The 20121-nt window shown below is 40.7% G+C and overlaps 2 protein-coding genes across 2 annotated transcripts; both read left to right on the forward strand.

Annotated features, from left to right (window-relative positions):
* Nucleotides 1–14674: 14674 nt before the first annotated feature.
* Nucleotides 14675–17416, forward strand: LOC139829755 (protein ALP1-like). The gene is made up of 3 exons (XM_051363678.2): nucleotides 14675–14926; nucleotides 15955–16477; nucleotides 16571–17416. The coding sequence occupies exons 2-3, from the start codon at nucleotides 15962–15964 to the stop codon at nucleotides 17243–17245; spliced, it is 1191 nt and encodes a 396-aa protein (XP_051219638.1). The 5' UTR covers nucleotides 14675–14926; nucleotides 15955–15961; the 3' UTR covers nucleotides 17246–17416.
* Nucleotides 17417–17480: 64 nt separating this feature from the next.
* On the forward strand, nucleotides 17481–19630 carry LOC127336817 (uncharacterized). The gene is made up of 4 exons (XM_051363679.2): nucleotides 17481–17573; nucleotides 17664–17965; nucleotides 18053–18642; nucleotides 19501–19630. Exons 1-3 carry the CDS (start codon nucleotides 17483–17485, stop codon nucleotides 18635–18637), a joined length of 978 nt encoding a protein of 325 aa, XP_051219639.1. The 5' UTR covers nucleotides 17481–17482; the 3' UTR covers nucleotides 18638–18642; nucleotides 19501–19630.
* Nucleotides 19631–20121: the final 491 nt, after the last annotated feature.

The raw sequence follows: 20121 nt of genomic DNA on the forward strand, positions 1-20121 counted from the left end.
AGAAGATAAATTTCTGACAAATATATACCTCTATACGTAGCCACAAATTTGTTTTTTTTTCAGTAGCTCAAAATACATTGTAATTTCTACCGAAACTTTGCATGAATATTCAGAACATGTGTATGTATTTATGGAATAAATGTGATGATTTTTTGGAACGCAGAAATACAGTTTTTAAATATTTTAAAAACTGAGAGCACTGGTGCTCATGTTCACCAAATTTGCTTCCCTCCGTTCTACAATATAAGCCGTTTTGGAGGTAGCTAGGAGCTGGTGTGCTGTGCTATACATGTAAAAAGGTTAGGTAGTGTTAAATGAAGGCTAATTATATGTGGGTTAGTGTATGAACCTGACTCCTGTAGCGCTGGCTGTGCTATTTCTGTGACTGGAAGCATTTGGCTGACTCTTTTCAGGAGGGTTGATTAGAACTTGAAACGCGGGCATTTCTTATTTCTGTACGTGCTGATTGCTGAACATCCTCATCAATTCGTCAGCATTTTGCCTTCTATTCTGGCACTTTGAGACGCCAGGTGGTTCCAGGAGAAAGGTGCAGTGTCTCATCAACTGATCACAGGAGGAAGCTCACATGGTAAACCTCCAAGCAGGAGCAGGCCTACATACTTCTGAAAGTTCTCCACGAGCATCATTCAATCATCCTAGCATATCACTGCACCTGAAAGATGGACTGATATTCAGGATTGGGAGATTTGTATGTAACTGGGATGCAAAACACTTGACAAAATACAATTAACAAGCTGCAGAAGCAACTACGGCATATGGCAGCATTGAAACTAGCTTGTTGAAATAACGCAAACGCAGCTGAGCTGCAATGGAGTTGGGCAGCACAAGGTTACAGTCATTCAGGAAACACCCATACTGCCAAAAGATATCCATGTATCTCCTGAGTTCTGACCTAACATGGCATGTGGATCTCTGTAACACAACACTATAACATGATGGCATGTTGAGTGACGTTGACGGACCAGTAGGCAGCGGAGACGTACCTGGGCGTAGGCGGCGATGAACACTGTGATGTCGTCCAGCAGACCGCGAAACCCCATGACAGCTGGAAATAAAACTGCATAACCATGTATAGAAGCTCCTGGAATCAAAAGAGATTGTATGTATGTCAGAGGAGTGAACTACCTGACTGCCTTACTTTCTGGAAGAATGTTTATAGCCTCATAAGGATCACCAGGTCCAAGCAGCACCCATTAAGACTGCTCAGGTCTTTGCGAAAAGCAGTTTAGTTCCCAAAGTATTCCCTTTTTTTGACAGAAAAAATGAGACAAGATATAGTAATCTCATATATAGATGCCATGTTAGAGTTTCTCATTTTGAGGTAGCAATTCAACAGTCAGTGAGTCCTTGTTCTGAGTGAAACTGTCTTTTTTGTAGAAAAATTGAACTTCAGAATCATGGTAATGTGGTCTTCATGATGCATGCCCAACCTTTATGTTTTCCATTTACATTTATTAATCCTTGTTATTTGAATTTTGTCTCTCTTCTGAGTCTAAATCATTGCTTCATCAGTTGTCGATTTCATCAAACTTCCGTGCCATCATTCCATTTGCCACAAATGCATGCAAACATATTGCAAAATGCATGTCAAGGAAGGAACTGTAGTGAAGTTTGCTCTGTCCGGATACAAAATGTGGAACCTTTGTTCCTCCCAGTATATCGCAAAGGCTGCTGGGGGAGGTCGAGTTTGAACGTTGGGAATCATTGCTTCTTCAGAGAACTCTTGATGCAATGGTTGACGTAGTTTATTGTTCGAGATGTAAACTGCTTGCTTGGAAGATGCATGCGATGAAGCTGTGTGTTGAAGTTGTTTATTCAGCTTCTGCACACTTTGTACAGAGGGCCGTTACGTTGGGGTGGAATGTTTATCTCCATAAGGAAACCTTCATATTTTGGAGGTAGGAGGACTGCATCTCACACTTTTGCAATATATTTAATTATATCCAAACATCACCGCAAAATCTTTCGCTAGCCAAGGTTGGCAAATCATGTCCTGCAGTCCATGCGCGTGAATTGATAAAGAATGTTTGCTAACACTAGTAGGAAGGTTCTCAAGTGTAACTCTGTAATAATCCAGCCTACTGACATATAATTTACTAAATCAATACCTCCTGGAGGAAGAGGATGGTTTACCTTGTCCTAATCAATCCATAAGTTGAAGCTAGTTTATATGTTTCATACCCCCCTCCCCCACACCCATCATACGTTGAACATTAATGATGTTGCATCGTGCTTTTATTTAACATGCAAGTGATGAAAGTGAGAATATAATGCAGGTGATCTGGAGGCCCAAAAGAGGCCAAGTGGTGAGCCCAGTAAGGGTGGGCGCGCCACCCTAGCTCTTTTGAGCCTTGGCCGTCCGTTTCGCCTGATTCTTTTGCCAACCGACTTTATTTGACCTAAAAACATCAATATATATGACCTCCCCAGGGTTCCTTCAAGGAGAGGGACAAAGAAACACCGAAACACCATAACAGAGGTTGAAACAGCAAAGATTGGAGGGGAAACTCCGCCGGAGCCACCGTCGGAGGGATGTACACCTTCTCCAACATCTTCCATATCATTACCATGATGAAGGGGGAGCAATCCACCTCTGGACTATGGGTTTGTGGCAGTATCTTGATCTTCATAGATCTTAGTATCATATGAGTTGCTCAACATGATTATGGTCATATATGTAAATCCTATGTGGTGGTTCTTTATTATATGATATTGATATATGAGATTGGAATCTATTATGTGTAAGATGTATTGATAGATGCATATCATGTACCCCGTTCATAAGTGCTTATTCTGATCCAACTTGTATGCAGGAGCATCTCTAGGAAGAAGTGTGTATTAGATGGAGTAGCATGGTTGTAGTGACTGAATAGTGACAACAAATTTATGATCTATTATGCATGGTTTTACCTTTTCCTTTGTTGTCTTACTAGGGATAAAGTGAATGCATGCCCTATATTTATCATGTGACAATAGTGATAATTTTGTTGAATCAAGGTATCATATTTGATATTCAAACATAATGTCAAAATACTTAAGGCTATGCTCTGTTAATTCTTAATACAAGATTGCTTGGAGTTTTCTCTTTCTTGTGGAGTATAAGAGAGATGTGTTGTATCATCTCGATGTTAGGACGTGATGCCCAAATACATATTGAAGTTACACAAATATTATATCACTGATGAATTGTTAGTATCCACTATGACTTAAAAAGAGAGTAGACAAGTGAATCCATGAACCACAGTCCAATTTTAATCACAGGAAACACCTTTCCACTACTTTTATATTACTTTATATTTGCAGCAATATTTAAATCCAAGAATACAAAAATACTTTGGTTACTTAGTCACACACAAAACCCCCAAAAAACTATATCTTTACCGCTTTTATCTAGTTTGCTTAGATTATTTACTTTACTTTACTTTCAATACCTCTTTTATCTATAGTGACTTATACAAAAACTTGTGCTTTACAACCACACGGTGGAGTTGGAAACACAATGCAAAAACTTTGCTTTGCAGGATCGCTGGAAGAAGAGAAAGAGGAGGTAATTCGAAGGCAATTCCTTGAGAGGTCGATATAAACCCCCGAGTCACCCTTGTGGGAAAAACGACACTTCCTACGACACTCTACGTGAGCGTCGTCAAGACGAAGTTTTCTGGCGCCGCTACCGGGGAATTGGAGAGCTACAACACAGTGGTTGTTGTTTGGGAAGCATAAGGCGATTTCCTAAAGCAACTGCCAGAAAGTTTTCTAACATTGTTGCTAGGGAATTGTAAGAGCATCTCGCAACTACATCTTCACCAAGAAAGGAGTATAAAAAGTCTCAGACTACAACAAGTTTTCTGGCGTCTAGGACATCACCAACTTTGTGCAAACACCCGCTTGGGGAGGTTGCACCACTGTGAGATTTTATTTCTCTTTTAGATTGTATTAGAGGAATCTTCGATATGTGCTTTATAGGGCTTGTTTCGACAACACTCCAACTCCAAACTCCGGTACCGCAGCGGGTGGAGAATGTATTTTACTAGGAGGAAAGTATTTATTATAAAACAAGTAAATGTATGCTTGTTTGCTAGTAATTGATTTTGGTGCTTAATAATTATACCAAGCTTTTGCTCTTCCTCCTAAAAGGAAGGGAAACAATTTCAAGAAGTAATAGCGATGTTGGATTTCAGTGTTACCAAATAAATTAGCTAGCTCAGTAAGGTTTATTAAGTGTTGATACGTCCAATTTGCATCACTATTTTATATCATAATTTACTGCTATTCATTGATATATTACATATTTAGAGATGATTATTGGGATATTAACTGCCGGAGCCAAGACACCATATTTATGAAGAACAACAATTCCCAGAAAATATACGGAAAGTCCTATTTTTCCATATGACGGAGGAAGCCAGAAGGGGAGGCAGAGATGGGCGATGAAGGGCCTACACCACCCCTAGGCACGGGCCACCCCTGGCCGCTCCTCGGCTTGGTCTGGGCACCTTGGCCCCCTCTGACATCGCCCCCCGCGTATTACATCCCCCCTAGAACCCTAACATCGGGGGAGCGAACAGAGAAATATTTCGCCGCCGCTACGGGACGGAAAACCATAGAGAGAGAGAAACTCTTTGGCAGGCAGAAATCTGTCGGGGAAATTCCTTCCCGGAGAGGGGAGATCGTCACCATCGTCACCCTCATCGAGCTGGACTTCATCGGGATCATCATCATCTCCACCACCAACACCATCATCACCGCTGTCTCCACTCCGTCCCGCTGCATCAATTTGGGTTTGATACTTGTCTAGTTCATAGGGGAAACTTTTCCGGTGTTGATTACCTCTTGTAGTTGATGCTATTGGGTGGAACTATTGAATTAAGGTTTAGGTCCATATTGTTGTTCATCATTATATCACCTCTGATCATGATCCATATGATGTCTTGTGAGTAGTTCATTTAGTTCTTGAGGACATGGGAGAAGTCATGATGTTAGTAGTGGAACTATGTTGAGTAATATCCACTGATTTGATATTTAAGTTGTGGTGCTATTCTTCTAGTTGTGCCATGTGAACATCGACTACATGATACTTCACCTTTAGGGTCTTAGGGGAATGCATTGTGTATTTGACTACTAATTGTGGGGTTGCGGGAGCGACAGAAACCAAAACCCCCCTTAGGAAACCGGTGCACGAGGGAGTGTAGGATCTCAAAGTTTAAGGCTGTGGTTAGATTTATCTTAATTACTTTCTTGTAGTTGCGGATGCTTGCAAGAGGTATAATCACAAGTATGCATTAGTCCAAGTTTGGGGTAGTGCATTAGCATAGGTTCACCCACACAACACTTACCAAACCAATGGAGATTATTTAGCTATATGAAACGAAAGCACTTGAAGAGATTCCTATGTGTCCTCAGGAACGTTTGGTCACCATAAGTACAACAACCGTCTTGTCCTTTGCTCTGAAAAGGATTGGGCCACTCGCTGCAATTATTATTACTGTTTTTTATTTACTCGCACTTTATTTACCCGCAATACCAAATACCCTTGCAAACATGTTTGTTAGTGTTTACAGTGAATCCTTGATCGAAACTGCTTGTCAACACCTTCTGCTCCTCGTTGGGTTCAACACTCTTATTTATCGAAAGTACTACGATACAACCCCTATACTTGTGGGTCATCAAGAGTTCATATGGAAGTTCTTCTTATGTACCATAAAACTTAATTGTTTCAGCCTTTTTTATTTTCTCAGGGTTGACATCAAATTCATAATATTTATCTTTGATGTATATTGTAGGTGCTTCACTTTCTCTAGCAACAGGGAATAAATATCCTAAGCAAGAACTCATACTAGCCTCAAATTTATCCAAAAATCTAAATCAATATTCATAAAAGCTTCAGTAAAGGCAATATCTTCTTCTTCATATTCAGATTCAATGTCATTTTAGGACTATAAGTGTAGTATTACATTCATCATAAAATTCATCTTCTTCATATTCAGATTCAATGTCATTATTGGACAAAGGCTTAGATAAATTAAGCATCCCCTCTTTATCTTTACCACCATCCAACAAATCCTTTTCATTAATAATAGACATCATGGATAATGGTGAACTTGTTTGAACAACAACTTTCTTTTTAATAGCAGGAGTAGTAGCAACATTAGGTAAAAAGTGTGGCCAACAAGGCAGATTCGTACCTCTTCTTGTAGTGGATGGCACAGTGTCCTTGTTAGCAGGTTCCTTATACTTTCTCATGATGAGAAATAAATAAGTGCAATAAGTAAATGATAACAAGTGGTCTTACCAACAAAGCTAGGCTCCCCGACACCGGTGCCAGAAAATGTCTTGAGTTCCCACAAGTATAGGGGATCACTGAAATCTTTGATGGGAAGTATTACCCAAATTTATAGTTCGACTCAAGGGGAACACAAGAATACCAATAAGACTTTAACAATTGAGACATCAGCCTCAACCACACCTGTATATCAATAAACTCACAAAGAAAGCGATGATTTTGTAGTTGATGATTCAAAGCAGTAAAATAAAATAGTAAACAGTAACAAGGGATTTCTAGCTTTCACTGGAAATAGTGATGTGTAACTTTCAGTGGATAAAAGCGTAGACATGAGGTAGTAGTGGTGTGTTGTATGAATGATATTGATCACATAATGTAATCCAACTACCATAGCATCCATCTCTAATTCAGTTGTGTGTAGGTGTGTGCTCCAAATATAGCTATGCGTACTAACAAAGAGAATTTGCATAACATCTTTTATCCAGCTTTCTCATTTTACCGGGGCCAACTAGGAACTACAAGCAATTAAGGTCTATCCTTTCAAATATCCCGGAACAAAGCAGTAAGATTCATGAACACACAATATCCTCGAACTATCACATAGTTCCCCTGTTTTTCCCTATCTATCACCTTAGGGATTCACAGGTTCAACATAATAATAAGTAATACACCTTGCAAATAGATACCAACCTCATATATATGATAAACAATATAGGTTTAGTACTGAAATCATGTCACTCGTGTAGGATAACGTTGCATAGAAAACAAAAAATTTCCTACCGCGAACACGCAATCCAAGCCAAGATGCAATCTAGAAGACGGTAGCAACGAGGGGTTTATCGAGTCTCACCCTTGAAGAGATTCCAAAGCCCACAAGAGTAGGCTCTTGTTGCTGCGGTAGACGTTCACTTGCCGCTTGCAAAAGCGCGTAGAAGATCTTGATCACGATCGCTTCCGGCGCCACGAACGGGCAGCACCTCCGTACTCAGTCACACGTTCGGTTGTTGATGAAGACGAAGTCCACCTCCCCGTTCCAGCGGGCAGCGGAAGTAGTAGCTCCTCTTGAATCCGACAGCACGACGGCGTGGTGTCGGTGGTGGTGGAGAAATCCGGCGGAGCTTCGCTTAAGCGTGCGGGATGTGGTGGAGGAGAGAGACCGCTAGGGTTTGGGGAGAGAGGGGGGTTGGGCGCCGGCCCTCTAAGGGGTGCGGCCAAGGCTGAGGCTTGAAGTGGTCAGCCCCCTCTCCTATGCCCCTCATTATATAGGTGGAAGCCCCAAGAGTTCTAGTCCAAGTCTTCGAATAAGACCCCAACACTAAAACCTCCCATATGTGGGAAACCTACTCAAGGAGGGAGTCCTACCCAAGGTGGGACTCCCACCTTTCCTTGAGGTGGGTTGGCCGGCCACCCTAGGGGAGTCCACCTTGGACTCCTCCCCTTTAGGGTTGGCTGGTCATGGAAGGTGGAGTCCCTCCGGGACTCTACTTTCCATGGTGATTTCTTCCGGACTTTTCTAAAACCTTCTAGAACCTGCCATAAATGCACCGGATCATTTCCAAACTTGGAATATGACTTCCTATATATGAATCTTATTCTCCGGACCATTCCGGAACTCCTCGTGATGTCCGGGATCTCATCCGGGACTCCGAACAAATATTCGAACTCCATTCCATATTCAAGTTCTACCATTTCAACATCAAACCTTAAGTGTGTCACCCTACGGTTCGCGAACTATGCGGACATGGTTGAGTACTCACTCCGACCAATAACCAATAGCGGGATCTGGAGATCCATAATGGCTCCCACATATTCAACGATGACTTCAGTGATCGAATGAACCATTCACATACGATACCAATTCCCTTTGTCATGCGATATTTTACTTGTCCGAGGTTTGATCATCGGTATCACTCTATACCTTGTTCAACCTCGTCTCCTGACAAGTACTCTTTACTCGTACCGTGGTATGTGGTCTCTTATGAACTTATTCATATGCTTGCAAGACATTAGACGACATTCCACCGAGAGGGCCCAGAGTATATCTATCCGTCATCGGGATGGACAAATCCCACTGTTGATCCATATGCCTCAACTCATACTTTCCGGATACTTAATCCCACCTTTATAACCACCCATTTACGCAGTGCCGTTTGGTGTAATCAAAGTACCTTTCCGGCATAAGTGATTTACATGATCTCATGGTCATAAGGACTAGGTAACTATGTATCGAAAGCTTATAGCAAATAACTTAATGACGTGATCTTATGCTATGCTTAATTGGATGTGTCCATTACATCATTCATACAATGATATAACCTTGTTATTAATAACATCCAATGTTCATGATTATGAAACTAATCATCCATTAATCAACAAGCTAGTTAAGAGGCATACTAGGGACTCTTTGTTGTCTACATATCACACATGTACTAATGTTTCGGTTAATACAATTATAGCATGATATATAAACATTTATCATAAACATAAAGATATATAATTACCACTTTTATTATTGCCTCTTGGGCATATCTCCTTCAGTCTCCCACTTGCACTAGAGTCAATAATCTAGTTTACATTTGTAAAGATATAACACCTTGGCCTTCTGGTGTTTTATCATGTTTTGCTCACGGGAGAGGTTTTAGTCAACGGATCTGACATGCTCAGAAACGTATGTATTTTGTAATTCATTTGCGTCTCAACGCATCACTCATTTCCAAATGAGTCGGCATTAAATATGTTTGGTCTTCTGGTGGAACCTTAATTCCGCGGTCTGAAATATGTTACTAATATTGTCACACACAATATAGCTTCAAAGTTCTGACTCTGTCGGAACTACACCAAGTTCTAAAAGAACCTCTTGACTTATCATCCTTTGTCATTGTCAAAACAATGACATACTCTGCCTTCTTTTGTAGAATCCGTCACAATATTTAGAACTCTTCTAAATCTAGCATAGACTACTTCTAGCTCATTGTGCTACCTTTTTTAAACAACACTTAGCCTAACTGAGATTTGAATTTTCATTTTTATATGTGACCAAACAAATATCGGTGCAACACCTTACAGTGATTTATTTGTCATTACTCCATATAAAACTATATATGTATCCTTGGTTCTTCTAAAGCACACAGGAATATCCTTACTGTTTGTCCAATGATCATCTCATGAATCATTCTAGTATATGCTCGTAACCTTTTAGAGCATAGGACATCTGATTTTGTACATTTTATTCGTGATTCTAAAATCACTCATGTGTTTTTACTCATCGAGTGTCAATTACACTCAAGTCTTGTTAAAACTTTCGCATGAAAAGAACACCTTCTTAATATTTCTATATTGAACTACTTCAATATCTATTCTATGTACTTTGACTTAAACTTATTATGTGTTTCAATCTATCTTCATAGATCTTGACACTAAATTTGTTTTAGTCCATATCCTTTCATTGAAGTTAATTCTCAATGAAACCTTTTAATCAAGTATTTTAATTACATCATTTATAACCAACTATATGTCATCTACATAAGTATTATAAATATGTCTCAGCGCTCCCACTTAATTTCTTGCAAATGCAAGCCTCTTCATCGTCTCTGATGAAATCAAAAACTCTTTGACTATTTCATCTGGTGAAGATTCCAACTCCGCGATACTCACTTCATCAAATTGAAGTTTGTATATCTTTCTAGTATTCCATGGATCAGCAAAACTTACTTCTGATAAGTAATGTATTTTGCCATCCTACTAACATATCTCATAAAAGAAATATGTAGTGATTACTAGAATAATCCATATAAGCATTGCTAAGGAAGATCTAATCTTGTCATAGTCAACTCTTTGAACTTTGTCGTAAACAATTTTTCGACAAGTCAAGCTTCTTTAAGGATATTTCATCCAAGCCCATCAATTTTATAGATCCATTTTCTTTCAAAAAGTATTCATCTATCTTGGATTTCATTGCGTATAGCCATTTTAACGGAGTCAGGGCCCATCATAACTTCTTTGTTTGTAGTTGGTTTATCATTGTTCAAAATCAATCCTTTGTCCACAAATCATTTATTTGATCACAAAGTAAACCATACCTAGAAGATTCAATATGTACTTCGTTCTCCATGGCTAAAACATTTTGTAGTCATGGGAGCCATGATCGTCGTGGCCGCTTCCGGAACCAATTCCGATGCTGCGCTACTCTGATCATTATGCTCAGGTTCATAAACTTTATCAAGTTCTATTGTCCTCCCACTCAAAAACTTCGCTAGAAACAATTTTTTGGAAATAAGAACATTGACAAACACTTTTGTCTTTGTCTCCATAGTGGGAAGAATTCCCAATCAATTCTCTAGGATAACCAACAAAGACATTCATCCGATTTTGGTTGTAAACTTATTTACTTATGCTTATGCATACCAAAATTTAATAAAAGACTATTAGGATTCATACCCATGCCATAACTCGTATGGTGTCATTTCAACGGATCATGATGATGCTCTATTTAGTGTAAAAGCGGTAGTCTCTAATGCACAATCCACAAAAAATATAATGGCATCAATATATTATCATCATTGACCCAACAAGATTTGGATACATCTCTCGGATACTCCATCATCACTATGATACTCCAAGAAACGTGAGTTGTAGAACAATTTTATAACTCTTTTATATGTTCGCTAAAACTCGTAATTCAAATATTTTCTCAATGATCCAATCATAGATATTTGACTTTTCTATTACGATGATTTCCACTTCATGCTGAAATCTATTTGAATCCATTCAAATGTTTCAAACTTCTTCCTTATCGAATATATCCACATATATATACTCAATTCATTGTTTGAAGTTTTCATGAAGTAGAAGAATCTCCCGCACACAACTATGCCCAGTGAACCATATACATCATCATGTATGTTTCCACTAGGTTAGTTGCCCGTTCAAATCTTGGCCTATGAACGGTACTTAAGTCATTTTTTTTAGAAGAGATTTGCAAGTGCCAAATGATTCCAAAATCAAATGACTCCAATAATCCATTTGCATGGAGTTTCTTCATGCGTTCCTTTCCAACATGACCTAAATGGCGGTTCCACTAATAAGTGGAATTCAAATCATTTGCCTTATGTCATTTTAGCGTCAGTGTTATGTATGTGTGTTTCACCATTAAGATTTATAATAACTTATCCATCGTACATGGAGTAATGTCATAATTTGAACAACTCATTGTTTTTATTTGACCAGAGCAAAATAACAATTATTAAGTTCTTTATTATAAATTCTAAGGGCTAGATAGAATGCCAACGACGAACATAATAACACTTTATTTTTGTTCCAGACGTGCATTCCTATCATATTCCTAGTCAGTTACTTAGGCCATTGTATTCTTGTATTGCGTTGTTTTGTATGACACTTCATACCAACCAATATAGTACTAATACCCAAGAATTTCATAGTGTGACCTAACTAGGAATACAACCATAACATGTATATCATTTATATACACGTGAGCTAGACTTTCTAGTCTTTTCTTTCTTTCTGCCAATAAACTTTTGTAGTTTCTCTTTTAGTTTTCCTCATTATTCAGAAAAACACTTCAACATCAATAACTTCTAGGTTTGTTGGTCAAATACCAATAACCTTGAGGTTCTTACTTTGAAGTTGATCATCATATGACAAGGATTTCACTATTAGTAACCTTTTAATATGATGAACAATTTCACTCATAATTTTATCCATCATATCATGATGACTTTTTGAGACCATGTATGTACATGCTAGGCTCGTAAAGTATAACCTTAGTATTCGCATGTGCAAATCTGGCTTGCACCCATTATATGCACACGTAGAATCTATAACACCCGATCATCACGTGATGCTTCGAAACGACGAGTCTTAGCAACGGTGCATACTAAGGACAATCACTTCATGGATATGCGAATATCGTTGGTGCCCCAATAGTTGGAGGATTGGGACGCCTTGCGTCTTCAACCTTCGTACATTCCCATAAAACTTATGAGTTTATGTAGTCTCACCAAATTATATTCTATCATCTTGCAATAAGGTCTTTAGATATCACATATATCTCATACCTTGATTATTTCTGAAAACTAAATTTTCAGCTCCTTACTTTTCAAACATATTTGAACTTCAAGTTTCACGGAGACAAGATAACTTTAGGTACTAATTGAAACCATAGTTCTTTGAATCAACAATGTGAGGTTTACTAAAAGTTTGCAATAGGACTTAAACATTTCTTGATTCTTTAACAATACGGTACCAGTCCGTAAAGTTTCTTGTCAGATTTTAACAGTATTTCTATCTCAATTACAAGACTAGCGCATGGTAGAAAACGGATGCCAATACTACAAAATTAATTCAAAATACTACTCAGACTATGTTCATGATAATTAGTTCATGTTTTAATCTAATTACTAATGAACTCCCACTTAATACAACATCCCTCATAGTTGTTAAGTGGTACACGATCCAAATCCACTACACCAAAACCGATCATCACGTGAGATGATGTAGCTTCAATGGTGAACATCAACATGTTGATCATATCATCCATATGACTCGTGTTCAACCTTTCGGTTTCCGTTGTCCCGAGGCCATGTCTGTACATGCTAGGCTCGTCAAGCAAACCCAAGTATTCCGCGTGTGCAACATGGCTTACACCCGTTGTATATGAACGTTGAATCTATCACATCCGATCATCACGAGATGCTTTGAAACGACGAACTTTGGCAACGGTGCATACGAGGGGAGAACACTTTATTATCTTGATATTAATGTGAGGGATCATCTTATAATGCTACCGTCGCGTTCTAAGCAAAATAAGATGCATAAAGGATTAACATCACATGCAATTCATATGTGATATGATATGGCCCTTTTGTCTTTGCGCCTTTGATCTTCATCTCCAAAGAACGGACATGATCTCCATCATCTTCGGGCATGATCTCCATCATCGTCGGCGTAGCGTCAAGGTCCATGGTGCCGTCTTCATGGTTGTTCACCTCATGTAGCAACTATTACAACTACTTTGAAATACTACTCAACATGAAATTTAAAGACAACCATAAGGCTCCTGCCGGTTGCCACAATACAATAATGATCATCTCATACATATTCATCATCACATTATGGCCATATCACATCACCAAACCCTGCAAAAACAAGTTAGACGTCTCTAATTTGGTTTGCATATTTTACGTGGTTTAGGGTTTTCGAGAGAGATCTAATCTACCTATGAACATGAACCACAACGGTGATACTAGTGTTGTCAATAGAAGAGTAAATTGAATCTTCACTATAGTAGGAGAGACAGACACCCGCAAAGCCTCTTATGCAATACAAGTTGCATGTCGAACGAGGAACAAGTCTCATGAACGCGGTCATGTAAAGTTAGTCCGAGCCGCTTCATCCCACTATACCATAAAGATGCAAAGTACTCAAACTAAAGATAACATAAGAATCAACGCCCACAAAACCATTGTGTTCTACTCGTGCAACCATCTATGCATAGACACGGCTCTGATACCACTGTAGGATAACGTTGCATAGAAAACAAAAAATTTCCTACCGCGAACACGCAATCCAAGCCAAGATGCAATCTAGAAGATGGTAGCAACGAGGGGTTTATCGAGTCTCACCCTTGAAGAGATTCCAAAGCCCACAAGAGTAGGCTCTTGTTGCTGCGGTAGACGTTCACTTGCCGCTTGCAAAAGCGCGTAGAAGATCTTGATCACGATCGCTTCCGGCGCCACGAACGGGCAGCACCTCCGTACTCGGTCACACGTTCGGTTGTTGATGAAGACGACGTCCACCTCCCCGTTCCAGCGGGCAGCGGAAGTAGTAGCTCCTCTTGAATCCGACAGCACGACGGCGTGGTGTCGGTGGTGGTGGAGAAATCCGGCGGAGCTTCGCTTAAGCGTGCGGGATGTGGTGGAGGAGAGAGACCGCTAGGGTTTGGGGAGAGAGGGGGGTTGGGCGCCGGCCCTCTAAGGGGTGCGGCCAAGGCTGAGGCTTGAAGTGGTCAGCCCCCTCTCCTATGCCCCTCATTATATAGGTGGAAGCCCCAAGAGTTCTAGTCCAAGTCTTCGAATAAGACCCCAACACTAAAACCTCCCATATGTGGGAAACCTACTCAAGGAGGGAGTCCTACCCAAGGTGGGACTCCCACCTTTCCTTGAGGCCTCGTTCGGTTAGCCCCATCCCGCCCGGTATCGGGCCGGAATTCGCGTGGATACATCGGTATTGGGCCCCCGGGGGTTAAATACCGGCCCGCTCCGAAAATGCGTTCGGTTAAACCCCGTCGGTTTTCTAACCCGCCCGGTTTTGTCTGAAACCACTCGGTTCGACCGGTTTTTAGAAACACGACTCTTGACCCGTGGAATCCATCCCGAGCGAGGCGTGCGACGCGTGCGTGCTCTCGCTCTCGCGACAGCGGCGGCGCCGGCGATTCAAGCGGAAGGGACGGCGGCGGCGACTCGACGGTGGGCGGCTGGAGGAGGAGAGCTCCTCGACGAAGCGGACGCCACCCTTCCTCGACACGGACGCCGCCACGGAGCCCGATCAAATCCCTAGCCGCAGGCTCAAGATCTGCCCTTCCCCGCCTCCGACGCCGGCCGGTAGAAGGTAAACCATCTCCTCCTCCTCCTCCCCTCCACCTCTTCCTGTATAAGGCCTCGTTCGGTTGCAGAGAACGCCGGCCGGTACGTAGAAGGTAATCCGATCAGTTCGTGTTGGTTGGTTTCGATCTGGCATGGATCTTGTCCAGGAACGTCCGTGTGCTGAACTTAATCTTCATGGTCTTCCTCTATATATCTGTTGTACCTGTATGCTTGCTGTGGTGCAAGGGGGTGAGGCGAGCACCAATGTTGTCACCCAGATTATTTCGATTTCATGGTTGTTTCTAGTGTTGATTGATTTTGGGTTTTACCAACTGGGATATTGCATGGCACGGTCATGATTTAAAATGCATATATATGCACAAACCGTAGTTAGCTCTATGTGATATTAAGTTAATAAAAGAATCTAATAAGAGTCTGAATATGTCACAAACCGTAGTTAGCTGGCTGAGATTTCTCGTTCAGTTCATTTTCAATAAAATGTTGATTGCAAAATGTTCAGTTTCAGCACGAGGCAACCATATATATTAATTGAACAGTGGAATTCCTCTAGAAGAAAAATCCCGATAGTTGTATTTCTGTTGTAAGCTTCCTTCCGTGTGGTAAATGATCTACTCAACTTAACTTATTTCATCCTGTTTTTATTTTACATGATGGTTATTGGCTGTAGTAATTTAAACCTGAAATTATTGGCTGCATACCAACTGTCCAGTGCATCCTTTTCAGCAAGTACCAATTATCCAGAGTACATATTAATCCTGCAGTTATACTTTGTGTGTTATTGGCTGTAGTAATTTAAACCTGAAACTACTGCAGAGTACCAACTGTCCAGTGCATCCTTTACATGATGGTTATTGGCTGTAGTAATTTAAACCTGAAACTACTGTAGAGTACCAACTGTCCAGTGCATCCTTTACATGATGGTTATTGGCAACCTGCTCTATATAGGATAGAATGTATAACATCAGTACTTATAAGTTTTTAATTAAAAGCAAATTCTGTTCATTAAATAACTAGTGTCCTTTTTATCTTTAGTTTTTGAATGGCTTTGAGAATTACGGATCGGATTAGGAAGAGAGAGGAGGAGGAAGAGGAGGAAGAGGAGGATGATGATGATATGATTCTATTTCTTTTACCAATGCTGCATCTGCTGGGTGAACCAAGGGAAAAAAAGCCCCGCCATACATCGACGATAAGAGGCGAGGAGGTTGTAAGGGACTTGCTGGAAGGGCACGTACAAAATTGTCGGGTAGCATTTAGGATGGAGGCCCACATCTTCAGGGCTTTGGCTAGTTTCCTTCGACGCGAGAGATTGGTGCGTGATACCAGACTTAGCGTCGAAGAGAAACTTGCAGCCTTTCTGTGGATGTTGTCCCATAATTCCTCATACCAGGATCTCCAAGTACAGTTCAAGCATAGTAATGACACTTTCCATAACATCATGAATAACTTCTTCAACATCGTTCCTGCACTATCCAAACACTTTCTGAAGCCTCCCAATCCAGCTCAAGTACACCCAAAGATCCGGAACAACCCAAGATTCTTTCCTTATTTTCAGGTTTTTGCTAAACTACTTCAGTCTAAATCATATAACCATGGAAATATATTCTTTTTCACATAGCAAATGATACCTTGTTGGTGTTCTTTGCAGAATTGTCTTGGAGCTATTGATGGGACTCATGTTCCCATGAACATTAATGGTGACATAGCCACACCATTTAGAAATAGGAAGGGAACACTCAGCCAGAACGTGATGGTGGTGTGTGACTTTGACCTGAACTTCACATTCATTTCTTGTGGTTGGGAGGGCTCTGCGACTGATGCTAGGGTTCTTAGGTCAGCAATTCGCAAAGGGTTTAGAGTACCTGAGGGCAAGTTCTATCTTGTGGACGGTGGGTACGCAAATACTAAGTTCTTTCTTGCTCCGTATCGTGGTGTTCGATACCATTTGAAGGAGTTTGGCCGTGGTCACCGAGCACCACAAAACTACCAAGAACTGTTCAATCATCGCCATGCCGTGATACGGAATCATATTGAACGGGATTTGGGAATCTTAAAGAAGCGCTTCCCCATTCTCAAGGTTGGAACACATCACACAATACAAAACCAAGTCAAGCTACCGGCTGCTGCTGCAGTGTTGCATAACATCATCCGTATGCACAAGGGGGATGAGAGTTGGTTAGATAACCAAAGAGAACTCATACCTGCAGCAAACTATGTTGACCTACCTGATGGTGACCCCCCACAAAATCATCAAGTCAACCATGAAGGCGACAACCTTAGAGATACCATTGCGCAACAAATGTGGGCAGATTACCGACGTTAAGTAGTGATGTAATAAAGTAGTGACATCTGAACTTATTTGATGTAATAGGGTACCAGACTTTAACTTCTTCTGTTTTGCATCTTGTTCGATGTAATAAAGTACCAGACTTGAACTTCTTTTGTTTTGCATCTTGTTTGATGTAATAAAGTACCAGACTTGTTTGATGTGAGATTTTTAAATTCTTATATGGTGAATAAATGTCTGGCTGCTTGTATCAATAATATTTATAGGGTCGCCATGTCTACCATGACGAATGTAAGACGATCTCCAAGGACGGGAACGCAAGGCAGTGGTGGGGTAACAAAAAAGAGGGGAACATCATCTAAAGGTGAGTGCATGTGTTCCTTTAATGTGATTGATGCTACTTGACTTTTTATAATGTGTAGCTTACTGTGAACTTGACTTTTTCCTCAAACAGCTAGGGCCTCTTGGAATGCAGACCTAGAGAAGGCTCTTGTGGATTTGCTCCATGAGCACAATACTCCACAATATCGTGGGCAGAATGGATGGTCCACCGATGTTTGGAACAGGATTACCAAGAAATTCCATGATAACCATCCATACAAGAATTACACAAAGGGTCAGATCCAAGACAAGGAGAAGGAGTTGAAGAGAGAGTACAAGATGCTCAAGGAGGCTAGACAGCAGAGTGGGGTTTCGTGGAATGAGAAACGGTGTATGATTGAAGCTGATCCAGAGTTGTGGGACAACCTCATCATTGTAAGATAGTTTGTATTGCTCCTTTCATGCTTATATTCATTCCTTTTAACAATATGCATCACTCATGTGTTCCTTTATATTGTGTAGTCATTTCCTAAGATCGGGAAGTTCCGTAGCAACAAGGCTTTTCCCCTCTTTGATGCCTTGGGAGAGCTATATGATGGACATCTTGCCGAGGGAAACTACAACTTCACTTCCACTGAACCAACACAGCACACACAAGTGGAGGTCAATCCCGAGGTCAGTTCTGTAGAGGCGACACATTCCCATCATGATAATGCAGAGACCTTGGTGGATGATACACAAGGAGGGATGCAAGAGGCTAGTATGATGGAGAACTTTGTTGGGAACGGGGAGGCTCAGCCCACGGTGCCTGCTGCACCATCAACAAGTACTGAAAATGAACCCAAGAAGCGCCGGTCAAATGGAGATATTGCTGCTATGATGGAGAAGTACATTGAGATCAAGATGAAGCAGGTCGAGAGCAAGCAAATCGCGAACATGGATGAGTACTCAATCAAGAACTGCGTGGCTCGTCTAAACACAATGGGATTGTCACGAGAGGATAAGGTCAAAGCCCTAAAAGTCTTTACGAATGCTGACAATCGCGAGCTCTTCCTTTGCGTTGATATGGATACAGCTCTGATGTGGCTGCAAGGCGAAATGGCTTAGGAAAGGTAAACTCATGCTTCACTTTTGGTATTTCTCGACTATATAAACTTGGATAAATTACAGTAAACCAACCAAAATCACATATTCACATGATTATGATGGTGGCCATTTATTTATTTGAATACCCTGTCATGTCTTAAGGCAGGTGGCTAATATTACCCCACGATTAACATGCCAAAATGTTTCATACTTTATTATTATTGGCTCATATACGTGAAACACATTTACTGATGCTCAGGTTCTGGAATTCCAATAATATGGGTGTAATTTATTTTCCTAGCTTCAAAGATGTAGCAGAGAAAACTTCTCATATCAGAACTTTTTTGTTCTGATTTGATATTAGACAAGTATGATATGAAGGTGAGGTTTAGCTTGTGCTAGGTTTTTGTCCAGGTTCAGGAAGAGAGAAAGCACATATATTTGCAGCCAATGATCTTATACGATGTTAGCTTCAGTTCATCTCCTTTCGTTTCATACTTCTTTGCTTCTTTGCTAACTGCATATGTGTTGTTGTAAGATATAGCTGTATGTGTGAGCATTTCTAGATTTGAGAAATTCTCATGTAGATTTCTAGATTTAAGGAATTCTCGTGTAGATTATAAGTTTGCATGAAGTACTGAACTCGCTATTAAGAAGTACCAGTTGCGCAATGTTCACCTGATGTACTACAGTCTTCCTGCCATTCATTGATGTAGTACAGGCTTCTTGCCATTCATTCATGTAGTACTGGCTTATATTTTGTGTCTCTGAGTTTATATGGAGTTGACTGATTCATTCATGTGTGCTTGCATTTTGTGATCTTTGATCCATTTTGATATTTTTTTATCTGAGCCTTTTGCTTACATTTTCTCTGTAAATTATAGATACATAATAGAGGGAAAAGAAATAGAGTTTTTTCATGAAGAAGCTCCAGAAGAACTGAAGAAGATGGGCAAGGGTGCTGTGTATTGGATCAGTTTCTGTGCTTTACTGCGGAAAAGCAAAATATTTATTTGTATTAATTTGCTGAATTTTGAAGTTTACCCAATAAAAATCGGATGGATCTTCTAGGATATTTTTCATATCAACTAGATTAAAGTACAATCGTGTTGCTTGCTTGCTGTTTCTGGCGAACTGTGCAACCATATTTAAGTACAACTGTTGCTGACGATCAACCGAATGTTTCTGCCTGCCATGCCTCTGCTGATGTTTCTGCTTGTTACTGTTTCTGCATGCCTGCTGCTGTTTCTGCATGTCCAGTCTGCTGCTGCTTGTGGGGTGCGGGGGATTAACCGAACGAACATGTAAAGCAGGGATATGGGGAAAGAGTTTAGCGGGGATTGGGGTGGTGGTGGGGGTTCACCCGATTACTCCCCGGGTTAGATCCACGTGGGATTTGAGCCACTCATAACCGAACAAGCCCTGAGGTGGGTTGGCCGGCCACACTAGGGGAGTCCACCTTGGACTCCTCCCCTTTAGGGTTGGCTGGTCATGCAAGGTGGAGT

The sequence above is a fragment of the Lolium perenne genome, chromosome 2, assembly GCF_019359855.2.
Source record: "Lolium perenne isolate Kyuss_39 chromosome 2, Kyuss_2.0, whole genome shotgun sequence".
Lineage (NCBI taxonomy): Eukaryota > Viridiplantae > Streptophyta > Magnoliopsida > Poales > Poaceae > Lolium > Lolium perenne.